Source organism: Stomoxys calcitrans, chromosome 2 (assembly GCF_963082655.1).
Source record: "Stomoxys calcitrans chromosome 2, idStoCalc2.1, whole genome shotgun sequence".
NCBI lineage: Eukaryota > Metazoa > Arthropoda > Insecta > Diptera > Muscidae > Stomoxys > Stomoxys calcitrans.
The window spans coordinates 95,950,760-95,972,908 of record NC_081553.1 but is presented as its reverse complement, the minus strand read 5'-3'; the positions used below and the strand labels follow the sequence as shown (position 1 = coordinate 95,972,908).

Genomic DNA, 22,149 nt, shown 5'->3' with positions numbered 1-22,149 from the left:
TCCCCAACTCACCGACCTCCAGCTCAACATTACCCAAACTTCTAATCTTTAGACTTATTTTCTTGATGTACTTACTTATCCTTCATTAATTTCCATTCGCCCAATTGAATAATAAATCTTTTGGAAATATTTTCATTTATTTAAAATTAAATTTCCTAATACATTTATTCCCTGTAGGCAATTCATAAGCATTTCTCGTTTTTCCTCGTGAATAGGAGGGATAAAGTATAACAAACAATATGTTATTTATAAATATTTACAATATAAATACAAAAGTAACTCCTCTTTGTAGGTCTAAAGATAAGCATGCACTTTTGTTATCCTCGAAAGGATAACACACGCTACATTAGCTCAGGTACTCGGGGTGACATCGTTTTTCCTCATAGACCCAAGCAAAATCGTCTGCCATTGGAGGATGTCGTCAGAGGATTCAAAGGTGGTTACATTGATGTTGATGATGATAATGGTGGTGTCTTAACTACCGCAATTAGAATTCTATGCCACGATTCATACCTTCAAAGGCAATTAAGTAGTGAAATTGTTCCGGTTTTGTGAGACTCGATTGATATTGGAATTTGGTTGACAGATTTTTACTTCCGATAGAGGGCAATTTGAATTGAAGCTCGCCAATGTGCCATGGTAATGGGCCTGACAATTATCACATCCCCTAATTAGGGTGGCATATGGCAATGACCAACGAGCGGCTGTGGCTAAAGATTTCATCTATGCCGCCATCAAGAGATAAACAATGCTCCGACCATCACACCCATTACAGCAGCTTGTGGTTTTGTTGCCAGCAACGACTTTAGAAAAGCGACGGGCTAACACACACACGCTCACACACTCTCTCTATTGCACATTATAGTATACGTCCCCAAAAAGAACATAGGCCGCCCATGGGCTTGTATAAAATGTGCAAATGTGTGAGTACGCCCATCAATGCTTAAGAGCATTCTTACAAATGCAATACTTTTTCTGCTGCTTATCCTCTACACATTGGGCAGTCTTCTCATATAAAGACTGCCGGCTTATATCCTCCACATTCACTATGAGCTTCTTTAGTTTTGTATCATAATCGACTGTGGCACTAAATTCTGTGAGCGGTTTTGTCTTGGGATCTGTGGAAAATTCTATCTTATAGGTGGCTATATTGGGCGGTATATGGGCTGGCACATCCACATCGCGCAGTTGGGCGCTTGATATTCGGCTCAAAGATAGTTTGCTACACAAGGCAGTTATGTTTTTGGCCGCCAAATAATTATTCATTTCATCCAGTATCAAATGGGCTACCTTCTTTACAATATCGGATTTCGTTGACTGCGTGATGTAGGGTATGCAGGTGCACCAACTCTCCGGTATGCAAGCATCATCACATGTACGTCCTTCTGGTATGACCTCTAAAATCGATTGGGCTTGAGCACAATCATTATCTGTTGTGGTATTCACTGTGTGATCTACCAAACGCGCCAGATCCAACAGTGTCACATGTATATCAAAGGGTGTTATTAAACGTCCCTGATTGACTTCCAGATTCCTCACCAAGGCCGGATATTCATGTTTTATCCACTTGGGCAGAGATATGAAAAACATGGGTAGTCGTTCTTCTAAAAAACCCTCCGGAAGCTTAAGCAAAGAACCCCATCTGCGGCCATGATCGCTGAAAAATAAAACCACCGAGGTTTCCAATATACCATGCGACTCCAGTTCCTTTAAATAAGCCACCATTCTGTTATCCATTGTGGCTGCCGTATCAAAGGCATTGTGACTAAAGGAGTTTGTCCATAGCAGGGCAAAATTGGATTGATTCTGATAGCGTTTGGCAAACTCCACTCCAAAGTCATAGACATACTCGCCCGATTGATGGCGACCCACGCAATAGTTGAGCGCAGCCTTTTTTTTCAATTTCATGCTTTTTTCGATGGCCAATGCTATGGGATGATAATAATGATCGGTGGGCTGTTTGAGAAAGCCTTTCTTCAAGTAATTGAAAGTTGATATGGTGGGAGTGTCTTCGGCATAGGCAGTTACAAAACCATGTTTTTTCAATCTATTCCATATGAAAGTGCATTTATCTAAACCACCAGGTATTTTAGGATTGCAGTCATGCATAGACCTATTCAGTCCATAGCCAGTCAGAAGAGGCATTAAATTGGGAAAGGTATTATCGCCAACCTTGATTTCGAAAAAGAGATAAAAACAAAACAACTACAAATTAAAGCGTTATACGGGACAAATAAAAAAGGAAAATAGAGTAAAAGGGACAAATAGATTTTTTTTGAAAAAAATTTTATTTCGGTACAAAAACAAGTAAAAAGGCGTTAAGTTCGGCCGGGCCGAACTTTCGGGTATGTACGTAAACCACCTTTCGTAATAATCCGCAGCTATATCGAAATATGTTCCAATTTAGACCAAATTCGACGGGGATATTGAGTGGTCTAATAAATAAAAGTCATTGTTCAATTTTGTGGAACAAAATATTGGTCTTTTTGGTAGCCATATCCAAATATAAACCGATCTGAATCATATACGACACGGATGACGAAAAGCCTAACATGAGTCACTGTGTCAAATTTGAGCGAAATCAGATTATAAATGTGCCTTGTATGGAGCCAAAACTTTAAATTGAGAGATCGGTCCAAATCTGAACCGATCTGGGCCAAATTGAAGAAGGATGTCGACTGGCCTAACACAACACACTGCCCGAAATTTCAGCGAAATCGCACAATAAATGCGCCTTTTAAGGGCTCAAGACCTTAAATCGAGAGATCGGTCTATATGGCAGCTATATCCAAATCTGGACTGATCTGGGCCGTATTGCAGAAAGATTTATATGGGTCTTACTTAACTCACTGTCCCAAATTACGGCGACATCGGACAATAAATGCGCCTTTTATGGTCCAAACCCTTAAACCGAGAGATCGGTCTATATGGCAGCTATATCCAAATCTTGACCTATCTGAGCCAAATTGAAGAAAAATGTCGAAGGGTATAACACAACTCTTTGTTCCAAATTTTGGCAAAATCGAACAATAAATGCACCTTTTATGGACCCAAAACCTATATGGGGGCTATATCAAGATATAGTGCAATATAGCTCATCTTCGAATATAACCTGCTTATGGACAAAAAAAGGTTCTGTGAAAAGTTTTAACTTAATATCTCTATTTTTAAAGACTGTGGCGTGCTTTCAACAGACAGAAGGACAGACGGACAGAAAAGGGTACTAAAACTACCTTTCCCAAAGAAAAGGGTACTAAAACTACCCTTTTCCAAAGAAAAGGGTACTAAAACTACTATTTCCCAAAGAAAGGGTACTAAAAATAACCTTTCCCAAAACTACCCTTTCCCAAAGGAAAGGGTACTAAAACTACCCTTTCCCAAAGGAAAGGGTACTAAAACTACCCTTTTCGAAGGAAAGGGTACTAAAAATAACCTTTCCCAAAGCAAAGGGTACTAAAACTACTATTTCCCAAAGAAAAGGTACTAAAAATAACCTTTCCCAAAACTACCCTTTCCCAAAGCAAAGGATACTAAAACTACCCTTTCCCAAAGCAAAGGATACTTAAACTACCCTTTCCCAAAGCAAAGGGTATTAAAACTACCCTTTCCCAAAGTAAAGGGTACGAAAACTACCCTTTCCTGAAGCAAGAGTACTAAAACTACCCTTTTCCAAAGCAAAGGGTACTAAAACTACCCTTTCCCAAAGCAAAGAGTGCTAAAACTACCCTTTCCTAAAGCAAGAGTACAAAAACTACCCTTTCCCAAAGCAAAGGGTACCAAAACTACCCTTTCCCAAAGCAAAAGTTACTAAAACTACACTTTCCCAAAGCAAAGGGTACTAAAACTACACTTTCCCAAAGCAAAGGATACTAAAACTACCCTTTCCCAAAGCACTTTCCCAAAGCAAAGGGTACTAAAACTACCCTTTCCTAAAGTAACGGGTGCTAAAACTACCCTTTCCCAAAGCAAAGGGTACTAAAACTACCCTTTCTCAAAGCAAAGGGTACTAAAACTACACTTTCCCAAAGCAAAGGATACTAAAACTACCCTTTCCCAAAGCACTTTCCCAAATCAAAGGGTACTAAAACTACCCTTTCCTAAAGTAACGGGTGCTAAAACTACCCTTTCCCAAATCAAAGGGTACTAAAACTACCCTTTCCCAAAGCAAAGAGTGCTAAAACTACCCTTTCCTAAAGCAAGAGTACTAAAACTACTATTTTTCATAAGAATAGGGTACTAAAACTACCATTTCCCAAAACAAAGGTTACTAAAAGTAGCCTTTCCCGAAGCTAAGGGTACTAAAATTACCCTTTCCCAAAGAAAAGTGTACTAACACTACCCTTTCCCAAAGAAAAGGGTACTAAAACTATATTTTCACAAAGAAAAGTGTGCTAAAACTACCCTTTCCGAAAGCAAAGGGTACTAAAACTACCCTTTCCCAAAGCAAAGGTTACTAAAACTACCCTTTCCTAAAGAAAAGTCTTAGACTTCCCTTTCCCACAGCACAGGGTACTAAAACTACCCTTCCCCAAAGTAAAGTTTACTAAAACTACCTTTTCCCAAAGAAAAGTGTACTAAAACTACCCTTTCCCAAAGCAAAGGGTACTAAAACTACCCTTTCCCAAAGAAAAATATACTAAAACTACCCTTTCCCAAAGTTACTAACGCTACCCATACCAAAGCCATAGATCTATTCAAGTTTAAGTTGGACCACATGATCATGAAATATTCTCAGTCCCGAATTTTTGCCCATTTGTCATTAGGCACCCTTTGGACCTTATTTCAAAGATTCGGCTAACATGTCGCGGGAGGCATGCGAGTTCCCCTTGGAATGAGTAAGCTTGTCCCAGCTCATATGCGTTACAGTTCTCTGGGCCTGGCAACCAGAACAAATGAATTTTGCCATGTTATTGCTTTAATAGATTTTTCCATACAAAATATCCTTAAATTTTACTCTCCCTTTGCACAGTGATAAGAGGTACCCTATTATTTCATATGTGTGAGGTACATTCATAAAAACAATCAATCATCGATCTCTAATAGCAACAGTGACAAATTTATTGCCAACCGATGGATGGTTTTATTAGTTCATGCTTTTTATGATACCGTTGCCTTTATAGTGCCATCATATCAGAAAGTTGATAAAATCTACTTCACTTTTTAAGCTCTAGCCCATGGGGAATATTTTAATTAGATAAAGTTACACACGATATGATGATATGATGGCTTTAATTGAAATTTTGCACAAAGAAGGCTTCACATACACATTTAAAAGTCGATCAACGACGGTAAAGATATCATTAAGCAATTATGATATCTGGCCAAGTTTATAGAGAATTAAATGTGAGTTTTTAATTATATCGATAAAGAAATGTTATCTAATGCAAAATTAAATTTTTTAAGAAATATTGCACTTGAATATGTGATAAAACTTTCACACACATGTTAAAAGCCAAAAGTTAAATTTATGGTGCTTTTTAATGAAATTTTCTTTAATATACTTTTGATATTTATTAACGTTATTGTTTCTCACAAAGAGATAGAAAGTCGAGGGAATTTAATTAGACCAAGAGAATGAACTTAACAAGAAATAACGGATTTTTTGTTGATAACTGAAGAGAAATTGCCAAAATTTGGATCTAACTTCGTACTCTTCTCCAAAAGACGTTTATTTAACTTTGATGAAATTTTACATAAACCAAACGTTAATGAAATTGAATTTGGACTTAAATTAAATTTTTTCAACCGTTAAACTCCCAGACGCTAAGAACAAAAGATGTTTCCAATTGGTTACTCCCACTTTTAGATTCTAGTTCTAAAACATCCATTAACATACTGTATGTAGAGTAGAATTCGGTACAAACCTTATTGTATCCTCTCAATTCATACCATCCTTTTTGATCCAAATACTTTGCAGTTTCAGGCATAGTCCTACGAAAGTTAATGCGAGACAATGAATCAATTCCAATCAAAAGTATGCCCAATTTTCGTCCATCGTTTTTCTCTTCTGTGACATTGGATGGAGGTCCTTTCGTATTATTCTTATCGCTGGCTCCTTTCACTTGTATAAATGTAAAGGCATCCTGTTGAATGACCGCGTTTTTCATCGATTTCGATGTACAATCCACAATAACACCCTTTATGTGAGTGGGAACCACAAAATCTTGATGAAAATTTGTACAAGACAGTAAACTGCAAAAAATATAAAAAATAACTTTTCATTCTTAATATATGTATGTATGGTTTTGGTAGAAAATAATTTTTCATAAAATACCATAAAAATTAATAAACGAAGCGCAAACAGACACACCAAGCAAATCGACCCGTCGCTGTGCTAAGCACAACTAGAAAAGCGTGTTAAGTTCGGCCGGGCCGAATCTTGGGTACCCATCACCATGGATTCCGCTAAAAAGTTGCCCTTATTAACTGAGTTTGTATTTGAACGGTTTTGGTCTCAAAAAGTCATATCGGGATATCATGGGGGCTCAAAAAGTCAAATCGGGGGATCGTTTTATATGGGGGCTATTTTCAAATCTGAACCGATATGGCCCATTTGCAATCCCCAACGACCTACATCAATAGAAAGTATCTGTGCAAAATTTTAGCCGCAAAATTTGGACCGCTATCGTGATTTCGACAGACGGACGGACGGCTAAATCGACTCAGAATATCGAGACGATCCAGAATATATATACTTTATGGGGTCCTAGATCAATGTTTCGAGGTGTTACAAAGGCAATGACTAGATTAGTATACACTCATCCAATGGTGTTGAGTATAAAAAGCAGTGAAATTCAATGAATGTTCAAGTGCACAACAAAAAGAGTTTGGCGATGTTGATGTGTTTATTGTTCTTAGCATTGATGATATGTTTGTATGGGAATAATGGAAGGTAAGGCTTTCTTCTCTCTTGCTGCGCTAAGGACAGTTAAATGATTTATTGAGCCCTGTTTCAAAACAAAAGCGTGCTCTACACCCTACTCAATAGTCGTTGGGTATGTAGAGCACCTTAACCAATTTGACAAAGGCAAAGATGCAGATACATGGCATATCAGAAATCGCGATCCACCATGCCAGTCCAAGTGTTTTGAAAACAGCACACGCTTGCCTAACTTTTACAAGTTCTTTGCTATGTTATTCTTTGAATAGAAAGCATTGAAACTCGAGCTGGAGTATGTTTGAAAAATCACGAAAATGAATTTAAGAACTTTTAAAACTTTTTTAAGCTCAATTTGTTTAAGAGTTGTATTGGTGCTTTTGTGAAAAGAGACTAAAAAACCCTTTGAACAACAAAGCGATTGGCTTTCTAGGTCGGCTTTACCTAATCAAACAGGCCTGTAAGTCATAGTGTTTTAATAACCACCACTAAAGGATGGGTGTACACTAATCTAGTCATTCCCTTTGCAACACCTCGAAATATCGATTTGAGACCCCATAAACTATATATATGTCAAGTTTTGTATTCTGTTAAGTTTTGTATTCTATTGGGTTGCCCAAAAAGTAATTGCGGATTTTTCATATAGTCGGCGTTGACAAATTTTTTCACAGCTTGTGACTCTGTAATTGCATTCTTTCTTCTGTCAGTTATCAGCTGTTACTTTTAGCTTGCTTTAGAAAAAAAGTGTAAAAAAAGTATATTTGATTAAAGTTCATTCTAAGTTTTATTAAAAATGCATTTACTTTCTTTTCAAAAATCCGCAATTACTTTTTGGGCAACCTTTCGTTTGAATCCCATATTGTTCCGATCGGCCTACATGTTCGTTTGGGGCGATTTTATGGGTTGGGGCAGTACCCCTGACACTTAGCCTTAAATTTTTATATAGGTTTCGTATTTTACTCCCAATTACCTTTCATATGTCATATTTGGGCGGTTTTTGGGGGTTGGACGGGTCCCCCGGAACGAAAGGTGGTGGTATCAGGTGGTATCAAGTTCTTACTCTACTTTTAAATACCTTTTATTTGGGTATTGTCCCAATTTGTAAGATCTGGTGTTTTTGCAACTAGAGTAAGGAGAAAGGTCCGGGTCAAACTACACCATCCTTGAAAATTTCATAAAAATCGGTTCAGTCGTTTTTGAGTCTATTCCGAACAAAGAAACAAACAAAGCGCATCACTTTCATCATCATTTTTATATAATAGACCCGGTGCGCTAGGCTACACTAAAAATTGGCTTTTTGAAAATTGATTTTTTTAAGCATTTTCAAGCTAGTGATGAAGACATTCATAGCTGCTGGTCTCGTTCAGATCCAAACTAATTATTTTTTTTTAAACCCTTCCCCATAGGATAGGGGTATACTTTCGTCATTCCATTTATAACAACTCAAAATATGCGTCTAAGACCCCCTAAAGTATATATATTCTTGATCGTCATGACATTTTAAATCGATGTAGCCATGTCCGTCCGTCTATCGAAAGCACGCTAACTTTCGAAGGAGTAAAGCTAGGTGCTTGAAATTTCCCATAATTACTTTTTATTAGCGTATGTCGGTTGGAATTGTAAATGGGACAAATCGGTCCATGTTTTGATGTAGCTGCCATATAAACCGATCTTGGGTCTTGACTTCTTAAACTTCTAGAGGGTGAAATATTTAGCCGATTTGGCTGAAATTTAGCATAAAGTGTTCTAGTATGGCTCCCAACAATTGTGCCAAGTATGGTCTAAATCAGCCCATAACCTGATATAGCTGCCATATAAACCAATTTCCTGATTAGGCTTCTTGAGCCTCTAGAGGGCGCAATTCCTATTTGATTTGGCTGAAATTTTGCATGACGTGCTTCGTTATGACTTCTGTGCCATGGTATGGTTTAATTCGGTTCATAACCTGATATATCAGCCATATAAACCGATCTTGGGTCTTGACTTCTTGAGCTTTTAGAGGGCGCAATTCTTATCCGATTTAGCCAAATTGAAGTGTTTTATTTTAACTTCCAACAACTGCGTCAAGAATGGTCTAAATCAGTCCATATCCTGATAGCTATATAAGCCATGTAAATCGATCTCCCGATTAGACTTCTTAGGCTTCTAGAGGGCGTAATTCTTATCCAATACGGTTGAAATTTTGCATATGTCGTTTTGGTTTGACTCCCAACAACTGTTCCAAGTATTCTTTAAAACGGTATTTAACCTTATATAGCTGCCATATCAACCGATCTCCGAAACTTTTTGAGACTCTGGAGGGTGCAATTATTATTCGATTTGCCTGAAATTTTGGAGGTGGTCTTTTTTTCTATTTGAAAAAGTCATTCAAAGAACTTGACATTTGCGATTCATGGTGGAGGGTATATAAGATTCGGCCCGGCCGAACTTAGCACGCTTTTACTTGTTTTTGTATTGGTTATCTACTTTCAAAATCATATTTCCAAGCTACCACTTGGAATAGCACCTTTTTTAATATCCGCAGGTCCTTCCTGTATCTATCCCAATTTAGGGGCAAAAAGTGTACTCTAATACCAAAGACCTTTTATTGTTGTTCTTCCTATCCTGATCGTCCTTCATAAATTATGTTTCATTGCTTTGGTTTTGCATAGGACGGGGGGAGGAGATTACCCTCTGACACGTCCCTTAATTTGTGTAAAATATGTTCTCAGTCGTCCAACATGACAGTTTGATGTTGTTAATAATGGGAGGAGAGGGTCAGTCCGCCTGCTGAATGGCAGGACGTGACGCAGATACTTGGATCCTTATATCAATATTAGATTCAAACTCTAATGTCATAGACCTTTCTTTTAATTCCCATATAATCCCAATCGAACTACACATCCTATTGAAGGGCATTTAGTGGGTGGGCCGGTCGAAGACTCTGCCAAATGTGTATACCTGATTCGTAGTCAAAGAACTTTCATTTGATACCCAAAGAACTTTCATTTGATACCCATTTAAAGGTTAGGAACACCTTGAACCAAACTCTTATAACAAATGTGTACTCAACTTTCAAATACCTTTCATTTGATACCCATATTGTCCCAATTGGTATATATGCCCTGCTAGTTGGTTTTAGGGGGTGGGGACCCCTCAGATACCAAGGAATAATGCTTTATGTTAAATTTGTACTCTACTTTTAAATAAATGTCCTGTTGGGGAATTTTTAGGTGGTGAAGGACCCCCCGAAATTTGTAATTGTATTCGTACTCTGCTCTTTAATACCTTTCATTTGATACCCATATTGTTCCAATCGGTAAACATGTCCGTTCGGGTGGGTTTTGAGATGGGGCGTCCCCCCAGGTTATTTGACTCCAAAATTGTATACCAATTTCGTGTTTTTAGGTACCATAAGGTGGCATACAAAATTCGCTTAAATCAGTGCACCCATCTCCGAGAGCTGGTGTTTTGGAAAATTGGGTTAAGGAGGAGGGTTCATACCATATTTTCACTGGGGCTCAAACTCTACTATCTTGGAAAATTTCATTAGAATCGGTTCAGCCGTTTTTGAGTCTATACTAAACAGACAAACAAACAAACAAAACCCAACAATTTCATTTTTATATAATAAGATGTTCTAACTTTTACTTGTAGATTTATATAATAAAGGGGTCACTACGGATGAACTGCTCAGAAATATGGGAAGGGAAGGCATTGATGGACAGCGGTTACGAGATAACAAAAGTAGTGATCGCAATTTGAAACTCATCTCTCTTCTAACTGAAGGTAAGATTAGAAGCTGAATCGTATCCAGTAGAAAAAGCCTAACTTATTTCTCGTTACAGCAATGAGTATTCAACGGTAGTGGGCCTGTGGGGGCCAAGCATGGCATTACTAGTCCTGGACTATATATACCTAGTGTATAATGAGGGTAACCCTCCGACAAATATGGTCCGGACCTTGCTCAGTTGGTACGGAACCTCCCTATATGGGTACAAACAACAAAGGTGAGTCGCTTTTTGAGTACATTTTTTCCACGAACTTTGTCATATACGCCATGATACCCCAACATTCAACAACCTGACTTTTTCGACTATGGAAAAATGTTCTAGTTTTGATTTAAAAAATCAATTTTTTGAAAAGTTTTATCGAAATCGAGAAATATTGACGAGATTAGTTGACTTTTTAACCATGGAAAGTCAAATTTTCATGTAAAGCCTAGTACTGAATTTGGCTTTTGGTCCGAACAACAATCAGAACGCACTCTAAATAACCAGTAAGGCAAGGCAAAAGTCGGGCGGAGCTGACTATATAATACCCTACACCAACGAGTTCACGTACTGTTATTTATGGAACCTATGTTCAAATCTAGTCAGACTTTAATTTATCGTACCTATTGAAATATTGAATAGAAATTTGTAAGATCTTCTTACGGCATTATCCAAATTGTGGCCATTACAGCCTTAAAGAGCCATAACGGATGAGAGATATATATAGGCGCTATATCTACCTCTGGACCGACTTTAATTAAATTTAACACACGTACTAGGACGTCAAATAAAACACCTCACGATACCCGTCTCGAACGATGTGTATACCACCATGGTACATTGTACACCATTATAGGAGTTCTAAGCTGGCACTCTATACGATAGGCCAGATGGGGCTACCAAAAGTGGTCTAGTTAGAAATCCGTGCAAGACAGAAGTAGTCTTTTCAGCAGGAGATACTAGTTGCCTATAGTGGAACCTGTATCCTTGGGTGGATAGAATGTTCCATTTACAGAAAGCGCAAAATACCTGGGTGTTTTGCTGGACAGGAAATTGATCTTCAAAGCAAACGTTTTGGAAAGGCAAAAAAAGCAATTCTTGCCCTTTACACCTGCAAGAGAGCCATTGGCAAAAGTTGGGGGCTTAGACCGCCTGTTATGCATTGGGTATATACTGCAGTTGTCAGACCTAAAATGCTATATAGTGTTGTGGTCAGGTGGAAGGCGCTTCAAAAGTCCACCAACTGCTTAATACTTAACCGCATCCAAAGGATGGCTTATTTGTGCATCACAGCCGCACTGAGGACGAGACCATCTGATGCACTGAATTTAATGCTACATTTTATGCCTCTGGACATTGTGGCTATCCAAATTGCAGCGACCACTGCCATGAGGCTAAGGGAGCTTTCTCTTTGGTCATGTGGCGGCTACGGACATTGTGTTATCCTTGATACAATATCCGATGTTCCAGGCAGTGTGGATTACACCATACCTGAGTCGCTTTTTGATAAAAAGTACTTTACCACTTCCTGATATAACAGATTGAATCTACGATATCTCTGGTAACAGATGGTACACTGATTTCTATAGGGATGGTTGCAAACTAAACGACCAGGTGGGCTTTGGGGTGGACTCTAAAGATCTGGAACTGGTCATATGGAAAGGTTACCCGACATCTGCAGTTCGTATCAAGCGGAGATCCTTGCAATTAAGGAAGTGGTGGAATATCTTAGCCATTTCCATAATGTCATTACCACGATTGGCATAAATATCTTCTTAGGCAGCCATGCAGCCATTAAATCCTTGAAGAACTTATTCCTGAAAAAAAATCGCCCTCGACTGTCGCAGATCTCTCAACGATATGGCTGAACAGTTCAAAATTCACCTATTCTGGGCGCCGGGCCACAGAGATAACCCAGGGAATTGTAAAGCGGACGAGCTTGCGAGAATAGGAACTATCCTACACATCCCAGGGATACTGGAATCTGTGGGTATGCCTCTAGCGACGTGTAAGCTAAGTTTTCAGAACCAGGCCCAAAGGACCACGAATGATAAATGGTCCCAAAGAGGGGGCTGTGAACATTGCAAAACTATGTGCCTTATCTAGACTTAAAGAGGTCTACTGCTTTGCTTTCATTGGCTAGAACAGACGTCTCAGTCATCGTGTCCGTTATGACAGGTCACTGTCTAATCGGAAAACATGCTGACAGACTGAAGGTTGCCAGCAACGACTTTTGTAGAACCTATGAGGACATCGAAGAGGAAGAGACTATAGACCGCCTTCATGACAGGTCACGGTCTAATCGGAAAACATACTGACAGCAACGACATTTGCAGAACATCAAAGAAGAAAAGATTATAGACTATAAAAGAAGAAAAGACTATAAAACACCTTCTGTGTATGTGTCCCGCACTGGCAGTCAGAAGGAGTTCCACTTTAGGTTCTCATTTCTTTGAGAACCTTTCGGATTAGCGCCTCTTCGTCTTGATATGAGGATTTTCAACGTACTTCGGTATAGATTAAATAAGACTACAATCGAAAATAATTAGAATTTTCCACAAAGATTGTTAATCGTCTTACCAATCATTTCACCAATCTCCCATTTCAACCATCGAGAAAAAACCAAATCATTTTGGGGTTAAATCGTCCTTAATTTGTCAGTCTAACATGGATACCCTCTTAACTTATTGCTCACATCTAGAACAGGTCTGCGATACATCCGATCAATAATTTCATACTCAGTCACCAAGAAAACACAAATTGTTTATCCGTAATCGCAACTATTGTTCATTGTTCATCGCAACAATGAAAGAATGTCACCATAGTGATTAAGGCTGTATTGTGTGGTTATGAAATGAGACGACCATTTTATTGCTCTTAAGCCAACCTGAGTCTCAGAAGTGCGCCCTCGGCCTAAATATTGTATCATTGTTTGCTAAACAGGACTAGATTAGAAACACAAACATTACTTCATTTGCAGGTCTAATCATAAGCCGATTGAGCAAATTTAAATGAATTATTTGTGCTAGGTATCGTGGTGGTTAATGAAAGAAAGAGCAAGACGCTTAGTTGATCAGTTTACGAATGTACAGGAAGTTCACTCAATGATGTTCATACTGTTACAGAACTAGGGAATTTTGAAATTTCAATTTATTCACATGGTTTTAAGGAAGTGCCTAAAGAAGAAGCGACAGTCTTTGCACACTTTGTTGCCGGAAAAAGACGACAACATTTGCTTAAATGCTTACAGGATATATTCTTAAGCTGATCAACTAATCGTCTTGCTTATTCTTTTGGCCAACCTACTGCTTTAGACAGATAATTTGTCAAAATTCTTGTTCAACCAGCTTGTGATAGGCCTTGCAACAAAATTCTATTTATGTTACTAATCTAGTCCTGTTTCGCAAACAATGATTCAATATTTAGGCAAATGGCGCGTAGAGGATTACCAATGAACCAATTGCCAATACAGGTCACAGTCTTATTCATTCAATAAGCTGCTCTTTTAATACGTCTTCTATGTTGAATATGATAAATAGACTGGAGACATTTGGATACACATATCACTTTACTTATCACCGAAAAAAGTTTTGTCATAATTTGATCAATTTTCCAACTTTTTTAAACGAACATTGCCTTTAGGGAAAATATATCCTTTATGTCAAGAATTTTTTTTTTAATTTTAAATGGTAGGTCAATAAATCCTTTCTTTCCTTTCTGCTTTGTTATTAAAAAGAAAATTTTTAAATGAAGATCAAAATATCGTTGAAAGTTAGGAAATAGACCTTGGGACAGACAACAGTGAATCGTAGTCAACAAAATAGACTTACAAATAGGAGCGTCTTTAAATGCTTATTTTTTGTATACCCTTCACCATAGGATGGGGGTATACTAATTTCGTCATTCTGTTTGTAACATCTCGAAATATGCGTCTAAGACCCCATAAAGTGTATATATTCTTGATCGTCATGACATTTTAAGTCGAACTAACCATGTCCGTCCGTCTGTCCGTCCGTCCGTCCGTCCGTCCGTCTGTCTGTCGAAAGCATACTAACTTTCGAAGGAGTAAAGCTAGCTGCTTAAAACTTTGCATGAATACTTCTTATTAGTGTAGGTCGGTTGGGATTGTAAATGGGCCATATCGGTCCATGTTTTGATATAGATGCCATATAAACCGATCTTGGATCTTGACTTCTTGAGCCACCAGAGGTAGCAATTCATATCCGATTTGACTGAAATTTTACGTGAGGTGTTTTATTATGACTTCCAACAACTGTGCCGAGTATGATTCGAATTGGTCCATAACCTGATATAGCTGTCATATAAACCTATCTGTGGTCTTGACTTCTTGAGCCCCTAGAGGCCGCAATTCCTCATGACTTGGAGTCATGACTTCCAACAACTGTGTTAAGTATGGCTGAAATCGGTCCATAACTTGATGTAGCTGCCATATAAACCGATCTGGGGTCTTGACTGCTTGAGCCTCCAGAGAGCGCAATTGTCATCCGGTTTGGCTGAAATTTGTCATGACGTGTTATGTTCTATCCAATTTGGCTGAAATTTTGAACAACGGTTTCTCCCATGACCTTCAACATACGTATCGAATGTGGTCAATGCGGTCTAAATCGGTCTATAGCCTGATACAGCTTCCATATAAATCGATCTCCCTTTTTTACTTTTTGAGCCTCTACATGACGCAATTCTTATCCGATTTGGCATGACGTGTTTCGGTATGACTTTCAACAACTGTGCGAAATATGGTTCAAATCGGTCCATAACCTGATATAGCTGTCATATAAACCGATATGGGATTTTGACTTTTTGAGTTTGCTTCTAGAGGGCGCAACTATTATCCGATTTGATTGAAATTTTGTACAACGGCTTCTCCTATGACCTTCAACATACATGTCAAATATGGTCTAAATCGGTCTATAGCCTGAAACAGCACAACAGAGATGCCGGGAAAAGAACTCGACAAATTTGATCCATGGTGGAGAGTATATAAGATTAGGCCCGGCCGAACTTAGCATGCTTTTACTTGTTTTTAGTTAGGATGCTAAGTTCAAAAAGAGAGTTTTTAAAAAAATAATAATTGGATAGTCATCTATGACTGCCCAATAAGAATCAATTAGCGATCTAAATTTTAAGCTAGCATCTTTATTTTAAAGTATTGGTTCTTTGGCTCGTTTTCACTGCTAAAGTTCTACGATGAAGGAAAAATCTTCCTATTGGTAGAGATGGGCGATGGGTAAATACCCAAAAGGTATTTACCCATTTATATCCAAAAGCTGGGTATTTATAATTTTGGACATATCTTGGGAATAAAAACATTTTTCAAAAAATTTTTAATGATTTCGTATTCTTTGTATGTAAACCTGACCTTCTGATATCATAAAATCGGATTTTATTTATATATAGCCGCTATATAGACCGATATCCAGACATTAAGTCTTGAGGCAATAAATTGATCATTTTTCATCCGATATCGATGAAATTTGGCACAGTAAGTTTTGGTACCACATGTGACAGGAATGAGTAGGGGTCTACCAGAACACACTGTGCAAAATTTTATCGAATTCCGGTAATAAATTGATCTTTTATGGCCTCAATACCCCATATCGGGTGGTTGGTCTAAGGGCAGCTATATCCAAATATAGCCCGATCTGAACCGCACTTCACAGAAATGAATAGGGGTCCACAGAACTCACTGTGCCACATTTCATCAAAATCGGATGAAAAATTATTATATTGCGGCTATATATAACTAAAATCCGACGTTTTGAGATCAGAAGGTCAGATTGACATACAAAGAATACGAAATCATCAAAAAATTTTTGAAAAATGTTTTTGTACCCAAGATATGTGCAAAATTATAGATACCCAAAAAAGGTATTTATTGGGTTGGATATTTACCCGGTATAAACCTATCTCTACCTATTGGCTATCTTGGCATTTGGTAACATTTTAGTCTGCTGATAAGCCTTTGCTTAAGCCACGATACGAAAAGCTTTCGACTTTTCAAGCTGTTATTATGGCGGTATTCACTATGTCTTTGCTTTTGGTTTTAAATATGACGCCAATCCCTCAGAAACTCTTAACGTTTTGGTATCCATAAAAAAAAAAAAACATTTAAAATTTTTAATTTTACTAATATTCACCCCATTATATAAATACTCTTTATAACATGGATGCTGTATGTTTTTTGCTATTTTTATTCAAAACTTACTGAAATTTACTATCAGCGGAGCCGCCACTTCCGGCTCGTTCAATTTGACGATAACAACAGCGCAAATCATCAACAATTGTTTCTTTGGTAGCTTTTTTGACCAACGTCATAGCCACCGCATAGTCAATGTGCAAAAGGTATTGCCTGTTGAGATCATCATAACGCACGCTGACAATGGCCTTGTCCTTGGTGCACCCGGTTGAATGCGAGGGCTTAAATAGTTTCCGAGCCTCTGGTGTAAAGGGGTTGACGTAAGGCATATGGCATCTGGAGGTGTTAATGTAGAATTTACGTTGCGTTCCCTGTTTCTTCTTCTTGAAAGAAGGGGTCGTCGGATGCTGCCTTTGCGTGCTCACATGCATGACAGTGCTGCTGGTGCTATTGTTGGGGCTGAAGCCGCTGCGGCTGCTAGTATTGACTCTGGCCTTAGTTGGGGAAGTTGGAGCTTTGGTAATTGATGTGATGTTCATTGTTGATGCTTGAAAATCGTGAGATTTTTTCAGTACAATGCTCATTAAGTAACTCGTTGATTTTGAAAGTGGTATAAGACTCTTTGGGTTGAATTATTATTTATTTACGAAGATAAAAATTTTAAACAACAATAGCTATCTACTTTGGAACTTAGATCAAATATCCCCTGGTAACGCCAACTGATAACCATTAGGTTGTAGCTAGTATGTAAAGGCTCCCTTAATATGGAGATTGGCTGCCTAATTCATAAAAAATGCACCATATATTACGGTAGAGGAAGAAATTTATAAACGGATTCCTTTCAGTTCACTACTTTACCAACGTTTTAAGGACCATGATTTACGAATCTGCACTTAAAATGTTCGAACTTATGTAGAGTAGGAGATGTACTTCTCTAGCACATCTGTCAGTGCATTGGACAGATGTGCTAAAGAAGTACAAGTCCGATATTAGAGCCATATAAGATAGGCAATGGAATGCTGAAGGTGGTACCTTAAGGCTCCTCTGCGTCTTTTTTCACTCTCTAATGTCTTTTATTTGAGCCTTATATTGTCATAGCCAGTAAATAACTCGGGTGTTTCGGAAGGTGAAACTGTCCTCAGTGATTTCGCCCCAATATGGATATAAAATTCGTACTCTACTTTCTTTGGGCCGCATATTGCAGAGCCCAAAAACCGAGGAGCCCCCGGTTTGGGGGGTATATTGGGGGTGGAGTGGACACGCAGCAGCTTATTCCCGGTAGTTTTATAAGTACAATAGTATTATTCCTACTACACTTCCAAATTTCTTCCATTTGGCCCAATTTTGGCATGGTGGGTAAATATGTCCGATTTGGTGGGGCGACCACATATGTATACACTTGGCCCCACAATTGGATGTCAGATTCATTTTCTACTCTCACATTTCATTTGAGTTAGTCTGTTATCCTTCATGCTAAAGACTCTTCAGAGGGTGATAGAAACATATCTTGGAGCAAGGATCACCGAAGATCGCCTCTATCGGCAAAAACATGCATATAGTAAGGCAAGTCTACTTAAACAGCCCTTCACGACCTAGTCGGCTATATAGAGCTGTTCTCTCGCTGTCAAGGAATGTACAATGGTAGCATATCTTGACATTGAAGGTGCTTTCAATAAAGTTAAACCGACGTCAATTATAAAGGAGCTGGAGTTTCTAGGTATCAACACTACCGTAAAAAAGTTTATTAATAACTTACTTACTAAAAGATGGATTACGGCAGGCTTCGGATTTGTTGATCTAAAAAGATGGGTCAGCAGAGGAACGCCTCAAAGTTTACTGTCTCCTCCACTTTAGAACATAACCATAAACAATGTGCCAGTAAAAAATAAACATTTTGCCCTTGAGCATTCCACAAAGGAACAGGGCAAACTTCTCACATATCAATAAGTGCAGTCCGATTCAAGTTTAAGCTCAATGATAAGGGGTCTCCTTTTTATAGCCGAGTCCGAACGGCGTGCCACAGTGCGACACCTCTTTGGAGAGAAGTTTTATGTGGCATAGTACCTCGCAAATGTTGCCAGCATTAGGAGGGGAAAACCACTGCTGAAAATTTTTCTGATGGTCTCGCCAGTATTCGAACCCAGGCGTTCAGCGTCATAGGCGGACATGCTAACCTCTGTGCTACGGTGGTCTCCAATATATGCCAATATGCCAGTAAGGAAGGAAAAAAGTCGGGTGGTGCCAAATTTCATCAAAATCGGATGAAAAATGCTCCTTTTATGGGCTCAATACTCTATATCGGGAGATGGCAGCTATATCCAAATATGGTCCGATCTGGACGATATTCAACAAAAAAAATACAACTAAATTTCATTGAAATAGGATGAAAAATGCTCCTTTTATAGGTTCATTACACAATATCGGGAGATCGGTATAATGACAGCTATATCCAAATATTGTCTAATCTATACCACATGTGACAGGAATGGTTAGGGGTCTACCAGAACACAAGATACCAAATTTCATCGTATTCGGGTAATAAATGGATATTTTATGGCCTCAATACCCTATATCGGGAGACCGGGTGGTCGGTCTATAGGGCAGCTATATCCAAATATAGTCCGATCTAAACCGCACTTCACAGAAATAAATAAGGGTCTACCAGAACTCAATGTGCCAAATTTCATCGAAATCGGATGAAAAATTACCAATTTATTGCCTCAAGACTTTAAGTCTGGAGATCGGTCTATATAGCGGCTATATATAACTTAAATCCGACTTTATGAGATCAGAAGGTCAGGTTTACCCGGTAGAAACCCATCTCTAGTGATGAGAGTTTTTGCTGGGAATGGTTCCAAACTAGACAACCAGGTGGGTTTTGGGGTATACTCTGAAAAACTAGAACTGATCATGTCGAGAAGATTACCCAACCACTGCAGGATGTATCAAGCGGTGATCCTTGTAATTAAAGAAGTGGTCGAGTGGCTAAAATATTGCAGCTGGCATAAATATCTTCTCAGACAGCCATGCAACCATTGAATCACTGGAGAATGTTCTAAATTCAATATTCACCAGCTCTGGATCCCGGGCCACAAAGATATCCCAGGGAATTGTAAAGCGGACGAGCTTGCGAGACTAGGAAATACCTTACACATTCTAGGGGAACTGGAATCTGTGGATATGCCTCTAGCGACTGTGTGCGTGTCCCACATTGGCAGTCAGAAGGAGTTCCACTTTAGGTTCTCATTTCTTTGGGAACTTGTCTGATTTAGCGGGGTGAACATTCGCAAGTTGTTGGGTTTTTTATCGATCTGGATGATTAAACGGTAGGAACTAGAGGGCTTCTTCTTTCACAATGGATGAAAACGTCTAAGCGAGTCTAAACTAACCTAAGCTATACTCGTTCGAAAGATACCGTGCTTTCGACAGACAGACGGAAGGACGTTGCAAAATTGACTTAAAATGTCAAGACGACCAAGAATATATATACTTTGTTGGGTCTCAGGTCAGTATTTCGATGAGTTACAAACGAAAGACGAAATTAATGTACAAATGGTGTACAAATTTGTTTAAGACAAAATGTTGACAAAATTTTCTATTGAAATTTAATTTTGACAACTATTTCTTTAGACTTTAAACATTCATACTATTGTTTTTTTTTTTAATAAACAACGTTGTATACTTTTAGATTAAAATCCACTTTCAAAATCAATGATATAATTTTTTGTGTTGTGTTTTTTCTTTTGTTTATCAAGATTGATTATAATTGTGGAGTTTAGTACTATAAATAAGATTGTAGCCCTCCTTACATACCATGGCGATTGATTGACTCATCACGATTAATTGTAGTCAAATTTATAGCTTGAGGCAATTTTTGGGTGAAATAATTCAATGAATTTGTGGTTGAATTGGCTATAATAGCAGCAAAAGTTGTTGAGGTAGGTGCAGAAGACATTTTTGACTTTGATAGAGCGGTTGTTTTTGTCGGCAGATTTGTTGAAGTTTCTGTTGAGTTGCCTACTGAGACGATGTCTGTTAAAATATTTGCTGTAGTTGATGAATTATGATGATGATCATCATCATGTGGTGGTTTAATTGTTAACAAATTAGTTAACGAATTATTGATTTGTTGACTTTGATGATTTCCTTCTACCGTCGTTTCTTCATAACTGACATCTTCATCAGATTCTGTGGTATAATGATCATCAGTATATGTCTCCATGTCAAAGCTTTCCAACGTAGTGGTTTCTTGATGCGGATGTTGCTGCATTTTTGACATTGATAAAGTTGTTGTTGACTGATTTGTTGAAGTTTCTGTTGAGTTGCCTACTGATATTATGTCTGTTAAAATATTTTCTATAGTTGATGAATTATAATGATCATCATTTGGTGGTTTAATTGTTAACAAATTAGTTAACGAATTATTGATTTGTTGACTTTGATGATTTCCTTCTACGGTCGTTTCTTCATAACTGACATCCTGATAAGTCTCTGTGTCATAACGATCATCTGTATATGTCTCGATGTCATAGTTTCGCAACGTGGTTATGTCTTGATGCAGATGTTGCTGCTGTAAAATTCCATGTGATTCCTTATATTCCGAATAAGTGTCATTATCATAGGGTTTTACAAATGTTGTACTATTTCCATTTGCTCTCAATAAGCGATAAGCTCCACTTTCGTATGACACATATACCAGATGGGTGAAAAAAAATGCTAAACATAATAGTTTCATAGACCAATGTATGTGAAAAGGTTCTCCAACCTCCGCACTTGGATGATGTCCAGCGCGATTGCGATGCGTGGGACAAAGATCTTGCAGATCCTCATCCTCTTCAATATCCTTTATGGGTTTGTATTTGATATTCTGCATTTTGATTTTTGTAAGGACTTGTTTTTTTCTTCGAAGCGCTTAAGGCGCCTAACTACTATATATCACATAAAAAGCTAACTGAGGACCTGCGAACTGGTAGTCTTTACACTAGAACTAATTTCTTTATCATTAACGCGAAAATTCGTTGTCGAAGGAGCGATACCAATGTAGTCCACCACCGTAGGCACTGTATTGGCAATCACATATTTTCCCGCTCAGCATGTTGTGCTGCGATCGTCAACGTTCTCTAACTGAAATTTGATTATTTGCATTGGTTCTATGGAAGTGCTTTGGCTTCGTTCCTTGGACATGACACACAAAGAAACAACTCTCTTATCGATAAATAAATAGCAAAACACACATTTTTGTATATTTTTTTTTTGTTGTGGAACGTTTATGTTTTGTTTCCTTCGAGGCTTCAGAGCTAATAGTCATTTGTTCCCATTGGCCAGTAATGTCGATAAATTATCTTTCTGTTGTATTATTTTTT

The 22,149-nt window shown here is 38.2% G+C and overlaps 1 protein-coding gene across 1 annotated transcript; it reads right to left on the bottom strand.

The window, feature by feature from the left end:
* Positions 1–118: 118 nt before the first annotated feature.
* LOC106095798 (uncharacterized) lies at positions 119–21,908 on the bottom strand. Its single transcript, XM_013263166.2, has 4 exons — positions 20,600–21,908; positions 16,856–17,333; positions 5,865–6,192; positions 119–2,172 (listed from the first exon to the last, which is right to left on the bottom strand). The coding sequence occupies exons 1-4, from the start codon at positions 21,657–21,659 to the stop codon at positions 937–939; spliced, it is 3,102 nt and encodes a 1,033-aa protein (XP_013118620.2). The 5' UTR covers positions 21,660–21,908; the 3' UTR covers positions 119–936.
* Between the last annotated feature and the right edge of the window lie 241 nt (positions 21,909–22,149).

Coding starts and splice junctions, on each gene's coding strand:
- LOC106095798 (XM_013263166.2), bottom strand. CDS start 21,659: ATGCAGAATATCAAATACAAACCCATAAAGGATATTGAAGAGGATGAG. Junction 17,334..20,599: donor TGAGTCAATCAATCGCCATG/GTATGTAAGGAG, acceptor ACGATTTTCAAG/CATCAACAATGAACATCACA. Junction 6,193..16,855: donor TCCGCTGATAGTAAATTTCA/GTAAGTTTTGAA, acceptor TATTTTTTGCAG/TTTACTGTCTTGTACAAATT.